Source organism: Neopsephotus bourkii, unplaced genomic scaffold (genome assembly GCF_033783945.1).
Source record: "Neopsephotus bourkii isolate Nb327-2 ecotype Australia unplaced genomic scaffold, CSIRO-AGI_Nbou_v1 NB_234, whole genome shotgun sequence".
In the NCBI taxonomy this organism is placed as follows: domain Eukaryota; kingdom Metazoa; phylum Chordata; class Aves; order Psittaciformes; family Psittacidae; genus Neopsephotus; species Neopsephotus bourkii.
In genome coordinates this window covers 6388330-6403940 of record NW_026900744.1, presented here as the reverse complement: position 1 = coordinate 6403940, position 15611 = coordinate 6388330, and the positions used below count along the sequence as shown (strand labels likewise).

The following is a 15611-nucleotide window of genomic DNA, read 5'->3' as shown; positions in this document are numbered from 1 at the left end:
CAGGGAGGAGGTGCAGCTGGCAGGCAGGACATCAGTGGAGCTGATGGCAGCAGCAAGGTCACGTCTCCCAGGACAAGGGCTAGGGGCAGGACCCCTAGGTTGTCTGGTGTAGCAGCCATGAAGGGGGCACAACTGGAAGAAGACAAAGGCCTGGCTGTGCACAGCCACCCCCTTCACAGGACCATGGACTCACCTGTATGGGGATGCTCTGAACACTCTCCTGTGCCATGCCCCACACAGCATTATGCATACAGCAGGTCCGGGCTGTGCCTTGGGAACACAAGGACCCAGCCCAACCCACAGGGAAGGTGGGAGGGAAAAAGGTAACCCCTGGGGTGAGCCAGTACCTGGGGCTGTGTCCAGGCTGTCGGTAGGGGAGATAACACTCCCTGCCATTGGCAGCCCCTCTATGGGCAGCTGGTCCCAGTCCCATGGTGACAGCCAAGGCAGCCTGGAGCAGGACATGCCACTCACATGGAAACTTTCCAAGTAGGCAGCTCCATTAGTCTGCAGCCCTGCAAAGCTGAGGATCCTGTTCCCTGCCCCTGCCTGATTCCCCACCCCAGGGATGCCCCTGAGCCTCTAAAAACCTCTGCTGGCCTCCAGGGCACCATGTCTGCCAGCTCCAATGCGGGCATCATAGGTGGGAGCAGCCTCAGGCCGCATCACACAGCCCATCCACACAGTCCCGTTGTGCCCATGAAGCCACCAGTGCCCACAAGCTGGTCCCAGCTGCATGTGCCAGTGGTAAGGGGGTCCCCGGGCCACCTCCCCAGGCTCTGCTAGTGGTGGCGGGGACGGCTTAGAAGGTTCCTCCCGTGCCAGCACATTCCTTGGCAGGTGATGCCGCGGGAGGGACGCGGGAGTTGCCATCCCCGCACCGGATAATCCGACGGGATGAGACGAGACAGGGCGGGCGCAGCCGGACCGCGGGGCCGGGGCTCCGTGCCCCAGGACGGACCCCACGGGCGCCCCGGAGCCGTGGTGTGGCCAAGGCACCGCCAGTGACCGAGCCGCTGGCCCGGCTCCAGCCTCGGGACTTACATAAACCCGGGGCGGTTGCGCCGAGCGTGGCCGGCGGCACCCCGGGGCGCGCAGCTCGGCCCCGCGCTCCCCGACCCCGCCGGGCCATGGGGGCTGTCCCCGGCGCGGGGTGGGGGGGGGGCTGGCCCGGGCCGGGCTGCTCGGCGGCGGCCGGGTCCGTCCAGGGCAGCACGTGTGGAGCGGGGCCGAGCGGAGGCGGCCCTGGGATTTGGCACGTTTGCAAGGAGCACTCGAGAGCCCCGGGATGGACGTGGAGGGCCCTGGGCAGTGACGTAAGGACTCGCACGGGCTCGGCTCGGCTCGCCAGCCGGCCCCCATGTCCCCGGGGCCTGCGGCGGCCCCGGCGGAGGGAGGCAGGGACGCGGCGGAGGTAAGGAGGGACCTGGCCGCGGGGCACCCGTGGGCCGTGGCCGCGGGGCGCGGGCGGGCGGAGAGGCCGGGCAGGGAGGCCGGGCTCCTCCTCCGGCGAGGCCGGACGTGAGCGCCAGGCACACCGGTGGCCCGCGGCGGCTCCGGGTGCGTGGGACGCCCGCCAGCCCCGCCGCTGCTCGGGACACCCCAACCCATCCTCTCGACTGTGTGCGGGAGGACCCTGTGGAGCTCTGCCCACCGAAGCCCCGTGGGGTTCTGCTCCCGGAGCTCCCCGGGGAGGGCTGAACTCGTCCCCGGGGGTGTCCGTGTGTCCGTCCTGCCAGGGCTGGGACCGGGCTGTGGGGCAGGGAGCCCCTCTCACGGGCTGTCCGTCCGTCCAGGCTGCGTGTCCGTCTCCCGTCCGCCTGCCCGGAGGCCTGCCGGCGAGCAGGTCGTGGTAGCGGGGATCGGGTGCCGCCGGGGTCCCGGTGCCGTTCCCAGCCGGGTGCGAGTCTCGGCAGGAGCTCGACTGCGGTGCGGGTGCCGGCGCGGAGCCGGTGCTGATGCGGGCCGAGCTGCGGCTCCTACTGCTGGCGGGGTCCCCGTGCCATCCTGGTCCCGGAGCAGCGCCGTAGCCTGTGCGGGTCGGAGTCCCGGTGCCGCTGCGGTGCAGGTCGGGTTGCCGGCCGGGATCCTGGTGCCGGCTCAGATCGGAGTCCCGGTACCGACGCCCGCCCCGCCGGTCAGGTGACGGCGGCTGGAATTTGACACCGGCGGCGGGAGAGGGATGGAGCCGCCGTTGCTCCGCACTGCGCGCCCGCCCGCCCGCCGGCACCGGCACCGCACCCCGAGGCGCACTGGGACCGGGACCCGCACCCCGAGGCGCAGCGGCAGCGGCACCGGGAGCAGCGGAGGGAGCCGGTGCCTGTGGGGCAGCGCCGGCCCCCGCCCGCGCCCCGCCCCGGCGCGGCGGCTGCGGGCGGCGGGGGGCGGCGGGGAGCGGAGGCGATGCGGGGCGGCGGCGGCCCGGGGGATGGTCCCCGCCGCGGGCACGGTGAGTGCGGGCCGGGGAGGCGGTCGGCAGCGTCCGCCCCAGCCTGCCGGCGGCGCCGGGCCTCGGCGGGGGCTCGTACCGGGGCTGCGAGGGCAACGGGGCGGCGGGAGGGTCCCGCTTCACCGCTCCCCACCCGGCGATACCCGCGGGGTGGCGAGGGGGCTCGGGTCGTTCCCGGGCAGGTGCCCACCAGGAGGGTCCTGGGTTGCCGAGCCCGGCCCGGCAGTCGGGCGCGCTCGGAGCCGCGGCTGGAACGGGAACTCCCTGCCCGGGTGGGGAGAGGCGGGACCCCGCTGCGGGTGCCCGGGGGACGCAGGGACCGGCTCAGCCGCCTCTACCCTGGGCTCCCGCACCGACCCTTTGGGCACATCTACCAGGTCTGTGCCCCGGCTGCTCGGGCGGGAGGCACTGGAGAGCCCCGGGACCGTGGTCCCTGGGCCGGCACTGCCCGGCACCCCAGGCGCTGCTTTGGCTGGGCTGGGGCCGAGTTTGGTCTCACCCGTGTGCCCCACGTGTCCGCTCCAGCCTCCCACGGCCTTGCGGGGCGGGTGCCAGCCCCGCGTCACACGCGGAGTCCGTTTCTGCCCCCCGGCACTCCTCCTGCCAGGGGCAGCGCGGCGGGATGCCGGATCTCCGCCCTCTCCGCCGGTGCCCGCAGGTGCCCAGGGGGGTCTCCGAGCATCGCCGCGCTCTGCCGGGCAGGACCCGCGGCTGCAGGGCTTGCACAGCAAGTAGCGGCGAGCGAGACCCCGGCACAGCCTCCTCCACAAGCGGCCACTCCAGGAGCTGAGACCCTCACCCCGGGGTCGGGGCACCCCCTGGCCCTGTGCGGGTGCGCTTCGCGAAGGGCTTCTGCCCTCCTGGGGGCCTGGTGCGGTTCCCGGGGCTCCCGCTCCTCAGCGCCCTGGGCACAGAGGGAGCGGCGGGGCCCTCGCCGGGGTCTGCACGGGTAGGTGCGGGGTGACCCGCACTGGTGTTACTCCAGGTCGCTGCCGTGGGGGTGCGAGCCTGGCATCCCCGTGGGGTGCCCGGAGCTTGGCTCAGCCCCTGCTCAGCCGGGGCTGGCACGGGCTGCGGTCCTGCGGCTCGGGGAGCTGCCCCCGGGGATGGGGCTCCAGGCCTGCGGAGACACTGGCGGGCATGTCCGCAGCCCGGCTCCGGGGCTCCCGGGGACGAGGGGAGGCTGCCCTCACCCGGCGTCCCGCCGACAGCGCTCCTGCCGCAGAGCCCGGGGCCGTGCTGCCGCCGGACGGGAGAAGCCTGAACTGCATCGACTGCTCCGTCCCGTCCCGTCCCGTCCCGTCCGGCCGCGTCCCGCAGGGATGCTGGGGCTGAACGAGGGAGCGGGGACCCTCGCCTGCCCCTCCGGGGGTGCCTGCCTGGGAAAACCATGACCTGGCGGCAGCGGCTGGCGGGGGGCCACGGGCCTCCACGGGAGCGACGTGCACTGTGGGCTGTGCTTGGCCGGGCTGCGGCGGCTGGCGGGGCCGGGGGCACGGTGCCAGCCCTGCCTGCACCCGGGCGCATCCTGCGGGGTGCACGGCTCCGGAGGAGGCACATGGGCCTGGCAGTGCGCATCAGAGCCCCTCGCCACGGTGTGGCCAGCGCAGGGTGGCTTCAGCTGAGGCCATCAGGGCTTGGGGACTCTCCCCTGCGGTGCTGTCGGGGCTGGGAGAACTGATTTTGTTGCTTCACCCAGCGGTGCTCAGCCGGGTCTCTTCATTTTTTAGCCAGGAGCTCTCTCCTCTGCATGTTCTGTCCCAGCTTTGCTATGGAAGCACCTGGGACATGTCAGGGCAAAGCCGTGGAAGGGATGGGGGAACTCCCAGCTGCAGGATGCTGCTGAGCTCCAAGGGTTCAGTCTGGGGATGCAGCAGACAGACCAAGACCCCTTGGGAGCCACATTTGGTGGATCCTGGCTTGGGAACCGAAGGCACAGGGGCCTCCTGCACCCCAGGGGAGCAGCTGGGGAAAGAGGTGCAACAAGTGGCTGCAGACTGGAAGTTGCCCCTGCACCTCCTCGGGGGACATCGATCCCTTGAGACCATGCTCATGGCTCCACTGGGACTACGCATGGCAGGGAACGGATTCCCCTGTGTGTGTCTGGGCAGTCGGTGTGGACAGTGGTGTTGGGGTGAATGACTTCAGGGAACCCAATACGTTGTCCTTCACCCCGCTGTGTCCCCATGGGACCTGCCTGCCCATCCTGCCCATCGCGGTCCCGGGCTGCTCCCCAGCTCAGAGCAGGCAGCAGGCGGGGGAGCCAATGCATGGCCAGGGGGTGGCTGCACCCAAGGACCCTGCACTAATGGATTTGGAGTTTCCAAGGTCAGGCTCCCACTGTGAGCAAGAAAAACATTCCCAGGGAAGGGCCATGGGAAAGGCCCCCCCGCATGGCGCTCCCAGCCCCAGTCGCTGCCTCACAGCCCAGCCTGGCATCCCAGTCCGCTCGCACAAGGAGGTGGCTGCATCCCCCTGGGGAGAGGTGCTGGGAGAAGGCTGGGCTGCCCCAGCTGCCAAATCTTTTGGAAGGGGTGCAAGGGGTGTCAAGGATGCTTGACTGTGTAGGGAGGGGACAGGGGGGGAGTCATGCCTGGGGTGCAGGAGGTGTTTTGGAGTCCTGGGGGTGAGGGAGAGGATGGCAAAACCAGCAGGGGTGGGAGAGAGGTTTGCCAGCTCCCAGCTTGGTGCCCACCCAATCCCCTCTGCATGGGTGCTGACCCCATCTCTGCACTTGCAGCCAGCATGGAGCAGCGAGCAGAGCCACCAGAGCAGAGATCTGCAGGACCCACCACACACCCACAGCCCAAGGTGAGGCCAGAGCTGGCTGGCTATGATGGCCAGGACCACATATCCCCATCCCCACCTCGTGGAGTCTTGTCTATGGTGTGGGGACCTCACCCCACTGTGCTGTGCTCTGTTGCAGGAGGGGACACTGTGGGGGCTCCTCACCATCCTCTCACTGCTGGCTGGGCTGGCTGCAGGCACCCTGCGAACCCCACACTGCAATGAGACGCTGGACGCAGCCCCAACGCCACGGAGCATGGCCACTGCCAGCCCGGCTGTGGAGGATGCCGTGGAGGTACCGCTTGCTGTGGCCTGGAGCCAGCTGTATGGTGCGTGTTGGGTAGTGTGGGGCACGGGTGGGTTGGGAGCTGCTTTGAGGAGCCTCGGCACTGGGGCCAGGCTGGGGGGGGCGTGGGGGGGCTGAACACATGGGCCCCTCTGCTTCATGCTGGGGATGGTGGCAGAGCCCTGGGTATGAGAAGATGGTTGGCTGGGTGCCCACTCACCCTGCAGGCATGTAGCCAGTGCTACGGTGGGTGGTCAGGGGGAGTATGCAGGTCATGGCAGGAACAGGCAGGCTCAGCAGGCTCCAGGAGAGCGGTGGGTGCAGGATGGGGTCTGACGGTGCTGTCCCCTCTGCATGCAGGGGACAACGCAACAACAGGTGGCCCAGGTGCTGCGGAGCTAGCAGAGGACCTGCTGCTGCGTGCCGAGCGCTCGCCACCAGGCACCGGCAAAGCCAAGAAGGGGGCGCGGAAACCTTCCCGGGGGGCCCGCGGGCGCAACTGCCACATCCGCAACCTGATGGTGAAGGTGCGAGACCTGGGCCTGGGCTTCAACTCGGACGAGATCGTGCTCTTCAAGTACTGCAGCGGGTCCTGCCACCGGGCGCGCAGCAACTACGACCTGACGCTGGGCAGCCTGCTGCGGCAGCAGCTCATCACCCCGGGGCCGCAGGAGCGGGTCCTCAGCCACCCCTGCTGCCGGCCCACTCGCTACGAGGCCGTCTCCTTCATGGACGTGCAGAACACATGGCAGACAGTGGAGAAGCTCTCGGCGGCCGAGTGCAGCTGCATTGGCTGAGGAGGGGGCATCCAGCTCGGCTCCGGCTCGACGCAGGCTGGCAGAGCCCGTCTTGCCGCACGCAGCGGCGCTGGCGCTCAGAGGAAGGGGGTAGCAGAGGCCGGTGCCCCCGTTTTTACGTGGCCACGAGGAACCGAGGGGAGATGGAGCCATGACAGGGGGTGGCTGGCTGCTCAGTGCCAAGCAGCTGGTGCCACTGGCTACGTGGGATCCTGCCCCAGTGCGCCCTGGCTCAGCCGTGGGAGAGGAGCTGGAGCATCCCTGCAGCTTACAGGGGTCTGCCAGCCCAGCGTCCACTAGCAGCACCCAGCTTGCCTGTGCCCTTCCTGGACTGGTGCTCCTGCACCCCTACTTTAGAGCATCTGGGGACAGGCATCACCCAAGCTTCAGAGTGGGACAGAAAGGCAACAAAACCTCCCTGTCCCCTCGGGCACCCTGGGGGTGGCGGCGGCTGGAGCTGCCCTGCAGGGGTGCAGCGGGGTGGGGGATCTGCACCCCATGTGCTTCACAGACACCCATCTGCTCCCGGGGGGCGGCAGGGACCCCCCACCGTGCTGCAGCACTAAACTATTTATTACTCTAAATTATTTATTTATTGTTCTCGAGCAGCAGCTCCTATTTATGACTTTGGGCCCCCGGGGGCCGGGTGTAATTTAACCCCAGCGCTGCTGCGAAGCCCTGGGCAGCGCCCCGGCTCCGCACCCGCAGCCCCCGTTTTGTTTTCTACTGTTTGTAAAATGGGAGGGATAAACTCTATTTTTGTACAGTCGCCTTTTCCTGTAGCAATAAAGCGATGGGCCGCGCGTCCAGCCCCTGCCTCTGCCCGTGCTGTGCTGGGGCCGGACGGGGATGCCCACGGGCCGGCCGCTGGAGGCGGTGCTGAGCGGGGCTCCCTCTGCCCGCACCGCACCGCACCACTCGTGGGGAGCAGGGGGCGGTGCTTGGTGCCGGTGCCCGGCAGGGGGCGCGCGTGTGCCGGGACTACCGCTCCCGGCGTGCGGCGCGGCGCCGAGGCAGGGCCCGGGCTGCCCGGTCGCGCCTGCGGGGCAGCGGGGCGAGGCGGTGCCGGAGCGGAGCGGGGCGGTGGTGGTGGTGCCGCTCGGGGCGTCCCTCGGGCGCTTCCCGGCCCGACCGCCGCTGCCCGCCGAGTCCAGCCCAGCCGCGCCGGTGCTGAGCTGCGCCGGTGCCGCCGCCCTCGTCGGGGCGGGGAGGCGGGTCCCGCCGCGATGCGGCTGCCCGTGCGCTGTCGCCCGCCCGCCGCCGCTGCCTCCTGAGCGCCGCCGCAGCCATGGAGCGGAGGGCGGAGGCGCCGCCGCCGCAGGGCCTCGACTTCACCGTGGAGAACGTAGAGAAGGTGAGCGACCCGCACCCAGCACACCCGCGGCGGGAGCGGGGGGGGGGCTGCGTGCCGGGAGGGACCCGCTGGGGGTCACCTGCTCGGAGGTGCCGGTCTCGGGAGGGCGGCGGGCGGCATCCCCGGTACCCTGCCCGCCCCGCCAGCCCTGCCCGGGGGTCCGCCCGGTGCGGGAGGTGGAGCCGGCGGCTCCTGCGCGCCGGGGCAGCCCGTGGAGGGAAAATGATGTGGCAGAAATGGGAGCAACAGGGAGGAGCTGTGTCCCCGACGGGCGTCCTCTGGGTGGCCGTGTTACAGCTCCGGGCGCGGGGAGCCTGCGGGTCTGGTCCTAGCTGCTGGCCAGCAGGGTCTGTGTGAAGCCCGACGTTATCAGCGTCTCCATCAGGCAGGAAAGCGGCTCTCGCCAGGTGCTGGGAGCTGTTGGGAAAAGCCTTTAGGGGTTGGATGGTTCGGTGATGCCTTTCTAAACCTGGAATCCAGCCCTGCAGCTCCTGCTGATGCTCGGGGTTAAGCAAAGGCAAGGCCAGAGGAGCAAGGGTGTGATTGCTGAAACCTGGGATCTAGGGAACAGCCATGGCAAACTGAGGCCTGCCAGCATCACACTACAGCTGGGAAGAGCCCCAAGCGGCCCGTGTGTGGCTGGGGGTTCATCATGGAGATCAAGCAGGGCACCCCAGCAAGAGATGGGGGAGGCAGCTGAGCAGCAACCTTCCCTTGGGCTGTCTTGGAGGTGATGGGGGCAGGGCAGCAGAGGATGCATCAGTGAAGGGCAAACAGCAAAAGTGTGTTTCTCCCTTCCACTCATCCTGTAGCCAGACTGACAGCCTGTCGATCCATAGCTCGATCCCAGGACAGCTAGTGGGAATCCCAGTGTCCTCGTTTTTCCTTGATAAGAATAGACCGAGTTCCCTGCCAAAGTGATGCCCACGGGTGTGCTGGTGGGCGCACGGCTTGTGTTCCACTTGCCCGGCCTCACAAGAGTGTCGGGTCAGGGGTGCCAGGTTTGTCACTGGGCACCCATTGCCTTTGTGGCTGCAGGTGAGACACAACCCACCTCATCCAGTGCGACACAAAGCATGGCCGGGGGGATTAACTGCTGTCTGGAAATTGATGCAACCTTCTGCAGCTTAATCTGCATATACCCAGTGCTGCGGGATGGTTTTCCTCCGACTTCCTTTCTCTTCGGCAGACACAAGCCGCTCCTTTGTCTGCACCAACAATGCAGCACACACTTGCCCGGGAAGGATGGGCAGTGCCAAGGCAGGGGCCAGTGTCCGGCGCTGGCCAGAGGCTGCTCACCCTGGCTGTGCTGCTCCGGGTTTAGTCTGCTGCCGCCTGGGAGGAGGCAAAGATGCCCTCTAGGATGCTCTGGCTCCCCTCCCCCAGCCTGCCTGGCTTCTCCCGGTCTCCGCAGGCTTTGCCATCACGGTGGTGTCCTCTGAAGATGCAGCTCTGGACCACGGTGGGGATCTGAGCTGCGGGCTGGGGGCAGCAGTGTGGTGCCTGCCCAGAGGAAGGAATGAGGTGGGCTCAATAAAACACAGATTCAGCAGCTCAGAGCCCCCCTGTGTGTGTCTCTTCAAGGGGGGGCTGTGGTACAAAGGGAAAGGAAGGTGGGCTTTGCTGGGGGCTGTGCTGGTGGGAGGCAGGTGGGTAGAGCTGCTTTGTCAGAGGTGACGGTGGCAGATAAATGATGCTTCTACTGGCCTGGGCTCTTCTGCTGCCAGGTTTTATGCATGGCTCTATTAATAACATGGAATGCTGATTAAAGTCAGGGTTTGACTCCACTCTGAGTCAGTGATAAGTGTTAGGAACAGCGTGAAGAGCTGGTTATCCCTTAAGTCAGAGGCTTGAAGTGTCTCCGTGTTACCCACAGTGAAAGTCATCACCTGTGGGACTTGCAGCCAGGGAAGTCTCTGGTGAGACTGTGCCTGTCATGCTCTTCTGATGGTTTTTGTGGAGAGGATTCACATCCCTGGAAGACCCTTCTGTACCCCGTGTTGTTTATTATGTGGTGGGCTGGGCAAATGCCCACAGAGTTTTGCAGGGCTCTGGGTACCCACATGGGTAAAGAAGGTCATTGCTGTGTGTATCCATCATGACCTGTGCCAGAGAGAGCTGGTTCAGGCCCTCCATCTGCGACCAGTAGTTGCAGGGAGGCGGGAGGGTGTTGGATGCTGTAGGCTGGACCCATGCTATCCTTTGCCAGCCAGCAGGTCTGAAAGCCTATGGGCAGCAGGCAGACAGCTGACCCTTTTCCTGAGGAGGTGTCAGGTTCGGGTGTTGCACTTCAGGAGCCATCTGAAAGTTGTTCCCTATAGGTTTTTTCTCCATATTTTTCCATAGGCTGCTGTCCCATGGCACAGAGAAGGATCAGGGCTGTGCTGGGCTGAGCTGTTGTGGTACAGTTACTGTGTCAGCATCCCCCAGTGCCAGCGGAGGGCTGCTCAGCTGCTCTGTGTTGTCTTCTGAGCCTGACCTAGATGCTGCTTTGGCTTGGGCACAGCTAGAGCTGGCTGGCATGGCCGTGCTGTGTGGACCTGCTGGGCAGCCGGTAGCTCAGGGCTGGCTCTGCTTCCCCTGTGCCTGCTGCTATATTGGAGGAGTCAAAGGGAAGGCTGGGCAAGCCGAGGGCTTCAGGATGTGAGGATGCTTGGCCTTCCCATGCCCACTTCAGTGTGCTTTCTTGTGCCCAGGGGCTGTCCGTGCCATGACTGACAGGCTGGTGATGGGGTGATGCTGCCCTGGGGAAGGGACACCCCTGCTGCAGTATCTGGTAAAGATGAGTTGCAGATGTTCAGTCCCTGCTGGCTGTGTTGGTCTTGGAGGAACAGTGCACAGGATTTGTGCCCTGTATTTTTGGTCTCCCATAGGTCACAGTTAGAAGCATCTAGCACTGCAGTGCTGGACAGGAGAAGAGGAATGCAAGACCCTCTGTACCTGTTTCAGTGCAATCGAACCTGCCCCGGCAGCATTCCCCCTCTTGAAATAAGGAAGAAGGCAGTGCCATTCCTCTGTGAATTTCCCAAGTGCCTGCTCTCACCCTCCATTATTTTTGTCTGATTCCTTCCAGGTCTTTCCTCCCTTGGCCCGCCTGTCATCCTCTGGGGTGTTCGTAATATTCACTGACATCTCCTCCCTAGCACATTAGCTGTCTGGCATCTCTGGGCCTTCCAGATTGCCATGTGCCTCTCTGGAGATGCCTGATGAATGCACAGTCTCTCCGGCAGGGATGGGTAGGCGGGGTGTCATGGAGCTGACATCCGGAGCCTTCCGTGATGGGAGAGGGGTGGCTTTGATCACCGCTCCTCAGAGATGCTGAGCCTCGGGGATGTGGCAGCTGCTGGGGCTGCCTTCCGTACAGCAGGATGGGGAGGAGAAACCCATGTGCATCTGCTTTCTTCAGTAGGTTATTGCCTGTCTTCAGAAACCTGATCAGGAGATTTATGGGTATGTCAGGGTGGGGGAATGGCATCCCCTGTTCAATAATACACTGCTGACAGCAGCTTGGCCACTTCTTCTTTAGAGGCAGCCCATATATGTGAGACATGGCAGACATGCCAGGAATGGTGAGTTAGGGGCCTCAGGAGGTGACATGCTTGCAGAATTGAGGGAAGCGAGGACACTCAGTGTTGATCTTCACCCCAGAAGCAGGTCCCACCCAGAGCCAGCCTTGGCTGAGCACTTTGCTCCTTCCTGTGGTGTGCTGGTGATGGGATGAGAGGGCAGCACCTCATGTTTGCCTTGCCTCAGCTCTGCTGTACAAGGACCATCACTGGAACCTCATCTGAGCTCTGATGTCTTACAAAGAAGGGATGGGTGGGATTGGTGCCTGGGCACCAGTGGGGATTCCTCTCTCAAGTCAACTGGTCCACCAAAGTGATGGATAGAAACATGAGGTGGGCAGGGGCGTTTGGCTCACCCTTCCAACTCACCCTGTGCTCTGCACTCCCAGGGTTCTCCCCTGGTCCTCACCCTTTGCTTGTTCAGGTACCTGGCCACCACCACTGGGAGCACACCCATTCCCAACAGCCCCCATCCCTGCTGGGGACCGTGCTGTTACCTGCAAAGGGCTGCTGGCAGGGAAGCAGCAGGAGGGATGCTGAGGATGCTGAGCTGCATCTGGGCTCAGCCCCTTCCTGACAGCTGAAGGATGGGTGTGGGCAAACGGGGCTCAGAGAGAGGCTGTGAATTGGCAGCACGTCTGATTAGGAGAGGAGAAAAGAAACCCATTCTGTGGCACTATGAAGCGTGTGTGCCATGAGCAGGAGCAGCACGCCTGGTGGCACACACATGGCTTTATTTTGCATCCATTTGCTATCCTTGATGCTTCAGCATTCTGCCGCCTTCCCGGGGCTCTGGCTGCTCAGCCTGCCCTGCCATGGCAGGGGGAGGACGGCCGCTGCGGGGCAGGGGATGCAGGGATGACGTTCCCTTCTCTCGGCAGAGCCACAGTAATGGCTGTGCTCTTCAGGCCTGGAGCACTGTCGGTGTGAGTGCATTCAGCTAGAAAGGACAGAGAGAGACTGCAGTGGGAGAGATCCCCAGGTCCTGCTGAAAGAGGGAGAGGGGCTGCCGAGGGGCCATAGCCACTGCTCCCCCAGCATGCCACGGCTGTGGGCATAGGGCAAGGAGCAGAACAGGAGCATGACTTCCAGCTTGCCATTTCCCCTGCCAGTTTGCAGACCTCAGGGCTGTCCCTGCTCTCACCTCTGTTTCCCCAAGCAGATTTGCCCTTGGGGGGACCTGTCTCCCCATATTGCCACCAGGAATGGCAGGCAGCATGCTCCAGCTTTGTGGGGCTGGAACTGTGCATCCAGGGCTCCTCTTGTCGCCTGCAAATGGCACCCCACTGACACACCACCTCTCTGCTGGGGATCTTCTATTAATGCGTTTACAGCCTGCTGGCTCTGGGATCCCTGTGGTTCCAGGGGGTGAGGCCTCGGAGATTCTGGGCTCATAAAAGCTCCTTTTCCATCATCATAGCAGAGTGCAACCTACGATCAGGTGCGATTGCTTGGCAGTAACTCTCCTTGGACTCCTCCACCTCCCAAAGTGACCAGCTTGGGACCTCTGACCCGTGCCTTTTGGGCAAGCCCCATGGCAGCTTACTTCTGGCTCTGTTGAGGGGCTGGTGCTGCTCCAGTGACTAGAGCCTAACTGAGGCTTTGGCCACAGCTTTTTAGAGCAGGGAAGAGGCATCATTGCAAGCTTGAATTATGTTCAACCAAGCAGAGCTGATGTTGGAGAAAGCTCTTTCCCTGGCCAAAGGGCGTAGCTGACAGCAGGGCTGTTTACCCGCTCTCACGTTACAGGTCTAATTGCGGAGGAGGCGGGTCTGGTGTCAGCCACCCATTTAAATCCGAATGCACAAAGCCTCCCTGTTAGATGTCACTGCCCAATTTCATGCCTTGTGCTTCTTCCTCCTGGCGCTAATGAATTCCCCTTGTCATCTCCAGCTCTTCTTGATGGATCTTAGAGTCTGTTTGACATGGTGATACCAAATGCAACAGCAACCGGTGCCTGCCTCTGGAATGAGGATGGTTGAGGAGGAGTCTGATGGGTATTTACCCCCCTACAGGGCACGGTGTCTTGCAGCCTCCCATACCATGCTCTCAACGGTGGATGGTACTCGGTGGTGGTAGGCTAGAGAGAGAGCTTGGTCTTCTCCCAGGGGTTTCATCTGCTTCTTTGAGCTGGGCTAGGATGGTCCAATTATTGATGCCCATCCTTAGAACTCCTTTGGAAATCTCTCCTGCGGTATGTAGAGCACCACATGGGACATGTGTTGCCTTGCCTCTGTACCTGGCATCCTGCACACAGGCCAGACCCCTCCTGGGCAGGGTGCTCCAGGAAGCTGGGTAAGAAAGCCAGTAGCTATGTTTCTCCAGAATATTCTCCTGACTTCCAACATCTTGCAGCAGGACTCTTCAGCATCAGCTCTGTTTCCATCTGAATACCTGACTGTAGCTGGTAGACCTTGCCATCCCACCCCTCACCCTTTCTCCCAGAGGTGCTGATCAGTGGAGGCTCCAGCACACACCCTGCAGGAGGAGCAGGGCTCTGAGGTGGTGTTGCTGGGCGATGGACACTTCTCCCTTTGGAGAGCTCACTGGTGACAGCAGGCACTGAGTGCAGGGGCGCAGGCCAGCAGCTGGGATGGTGTTGGTGGGAAAGCTGACCCTGCCTGGGAAGGGGTCTTGTGACCTGATTGCTCACAGTTCCTCTAATGCAGTGGTAGTGACATCTTCCCAGCATGAGTGTCAAGGGGAGCATCTTTGTTGTTACGATGTGCTAACTGTTTTTTTGGCATAGACAGTACCAAAGCAGCCGGGGATGCTTGCAGGATGCTTGTGTGCTGGAGCTGTGTGCAGGATGCTCACGCCTCAGCCTCGTGCTCTGCTCTGCTCTGCCTGGTTGCCCACTCTCCCTTCAGTCAGGTGATGCCATGAAAGCACTAGGGTCTGCTTGCTTGGAGGCATTGGTAGGATCAGGCCTTATCCAGCAGCAGCAGCCCCAGGGAGATGGAGGGTGAGCCCGCAGCTACTTCCCAGTGGGCAGGCTGTGTGTGCCAGCCTCTGCCCTGCTGTCCTGCCATGTTTCCTGTTACCTGGGGTGCTGTGTAAGGCTTGCCCTGCATTCACATCGCTCTGGGGCTCAATTCAGTGTGCCCGGAGTGTGCACAGTGCCATGCTCTGCCTGCGCAGCTGCCCACTGTGAGTCCATGAAGCAGCAGCCCTGAAGCCTGGAGGTTTGCTGCTGGGGAGCTTGTGGTCCATCCTCTGCACACAGTGAGGTCTGTGCTTTGCAAACCTCATACTGGGTTAGAGGTTAGGGCTCCTGGGGCATGTGTACGAGTTGTGCGTCAGCGTATGTGATGCACAGGGGTCTTTTTCTCCCTGTGTTAGCAGGAAGACTGTTCAAAATAGAAGAAATCCATTAATTAAGGACTGCATGTGGCTCTAAACAGAGAGGTGGGAGCAAGTAGGGGCGGGTCCCGGGCTGGGGAGCAAGCAGAGGGCACCAATGCCTTGTGACAGTGCCCAGCAAGCAGGGAAGGGAAGGAGTGATCTGTCACCGACTGGGAATCTCAAGTGAGATTTCTTTTGGAACGAAAATAAGCAGCGGGCTCTGATGAGAACAAGAGACTGAGCAGGTAATGGAGGAGATGGTTGGGAGCTCCAGCTCAAGCCCTGCTGCAGGATGACTCAGTCCTTAGCAGAAGAGCAGGGGTAGGAGCCAGCTTCCTACCCCTAGGAGTGGTTGAGCTTTTAGCACATCTGCAGCTGCTGCTCGGTAATGAAGTGAATTGTTGCTTTGATGATGGCAGCACTTACCTCTGCCCCAGCAGCTGAGAGATGCTTTGGGTAAAAGTCTGAGATAGCTGGGAACAGCGAGCTGCTGGTAACATGGGCCCCTGCCCACTCTGCCAGGGATGCTTGCTTTCTCCCTGCTCCTGCTTATCAAAGGGTTAACCTTTTCTGTGTCAGGATACATCATTTAGTGGGACAGACGCCTCCGTCTGTCCCTCTGCAACCCGTGTTGGCTGGCTCCTTCTGCGATGTACTTCATAACCTCTTTCTTTCTTACAAAGAGGTTATCCTCATTTTCCCCTGCCATAGTCTTGAACAGAGGTGTTTCAAATGATGGCCCAGCCAACGCTGGCTCTGTGAGGTTCCTGCCATTTTGCCCTGCTTTTTCATCTTGTGCTGGGAGGCAGCTGGAGGCACAAGAGCTTGCTTGGGAAGCTCGTTCCTGTGCCCCAGGCCAACAGCTCTGCATGCTTAAAAACAGGGTTCAAATCCTCTCCTGGGTACAAGAACCATGCAAGAATTTTATGGAGCTTTTTAGGGGGGGGTGAGGACGAGGATATTTGAGACCTGGAGCCTGGATGGGGACACAAAGACCTCTCCACCTGCTGGAATAGTCCTCCAGTTT

At 63.2% G+C, this 15611-nt stretch overlaps 2 protein-coding genes across 5 annotated transcripts in view; both read left to right on the top strand.

Moving 5' to 3' along the window:
* Positions 1-1092: 1092 nt before the first annotated feature.
* ARTN (artemin) lies at positions 1093-6781 on the top strand. Of its 2 annotated transcripts, none has more exons than XM_061345021.1 (4): positions 1093-1414; positions 5190-5260; positions 5376-5565; positions 5883-6781. In XM_061345021.1, exons 2-4 carry the CDS (start codon positions 5195-5197, stop codon positions 6317-6319), a joined length of 693 nt encoding a protein of 230 aa, XP_061201005.1. In that variant the 5' UTR covers positions 1093-1414; positions 5190-5194; the 3' UTR covers positions 6320-6781. The 2 variants fall into 2 exon arrangements, with proteins under 2 accessions (XP_061201005.1, XP_061201004.1); XM_061345020.1 differs by lacking the exon at positions 1093-1414 and adding an exon at positions 2377-2449.
* Positions 6782-7499: 718 nt separating this feature from the next.
* The window catches only part of IPO13 (importin 13), a 31544-nt gene continuing 23432 nt past the window's right edge, over positions 7500-15611 (top strand). Inside the window, exon 1 of one of the 3 annotated variants that reach the window (XR_009724168.1) lies at positions 7500-7673. Coding sequence is in view for 2 of the 3 variants with exons in the window: in XM_061345016.1 (XP_061201000.1) it covers positions 7608-7673 (66 nt within the window). In the remaining variant the exon portion in view is untranslated. The remainder of the gene's footprint in view (positions 7674-15611) is intronic. The other 2 variants (XM_061345016.1, XM_061345017.1) reach the window with 2 other exon arrangements.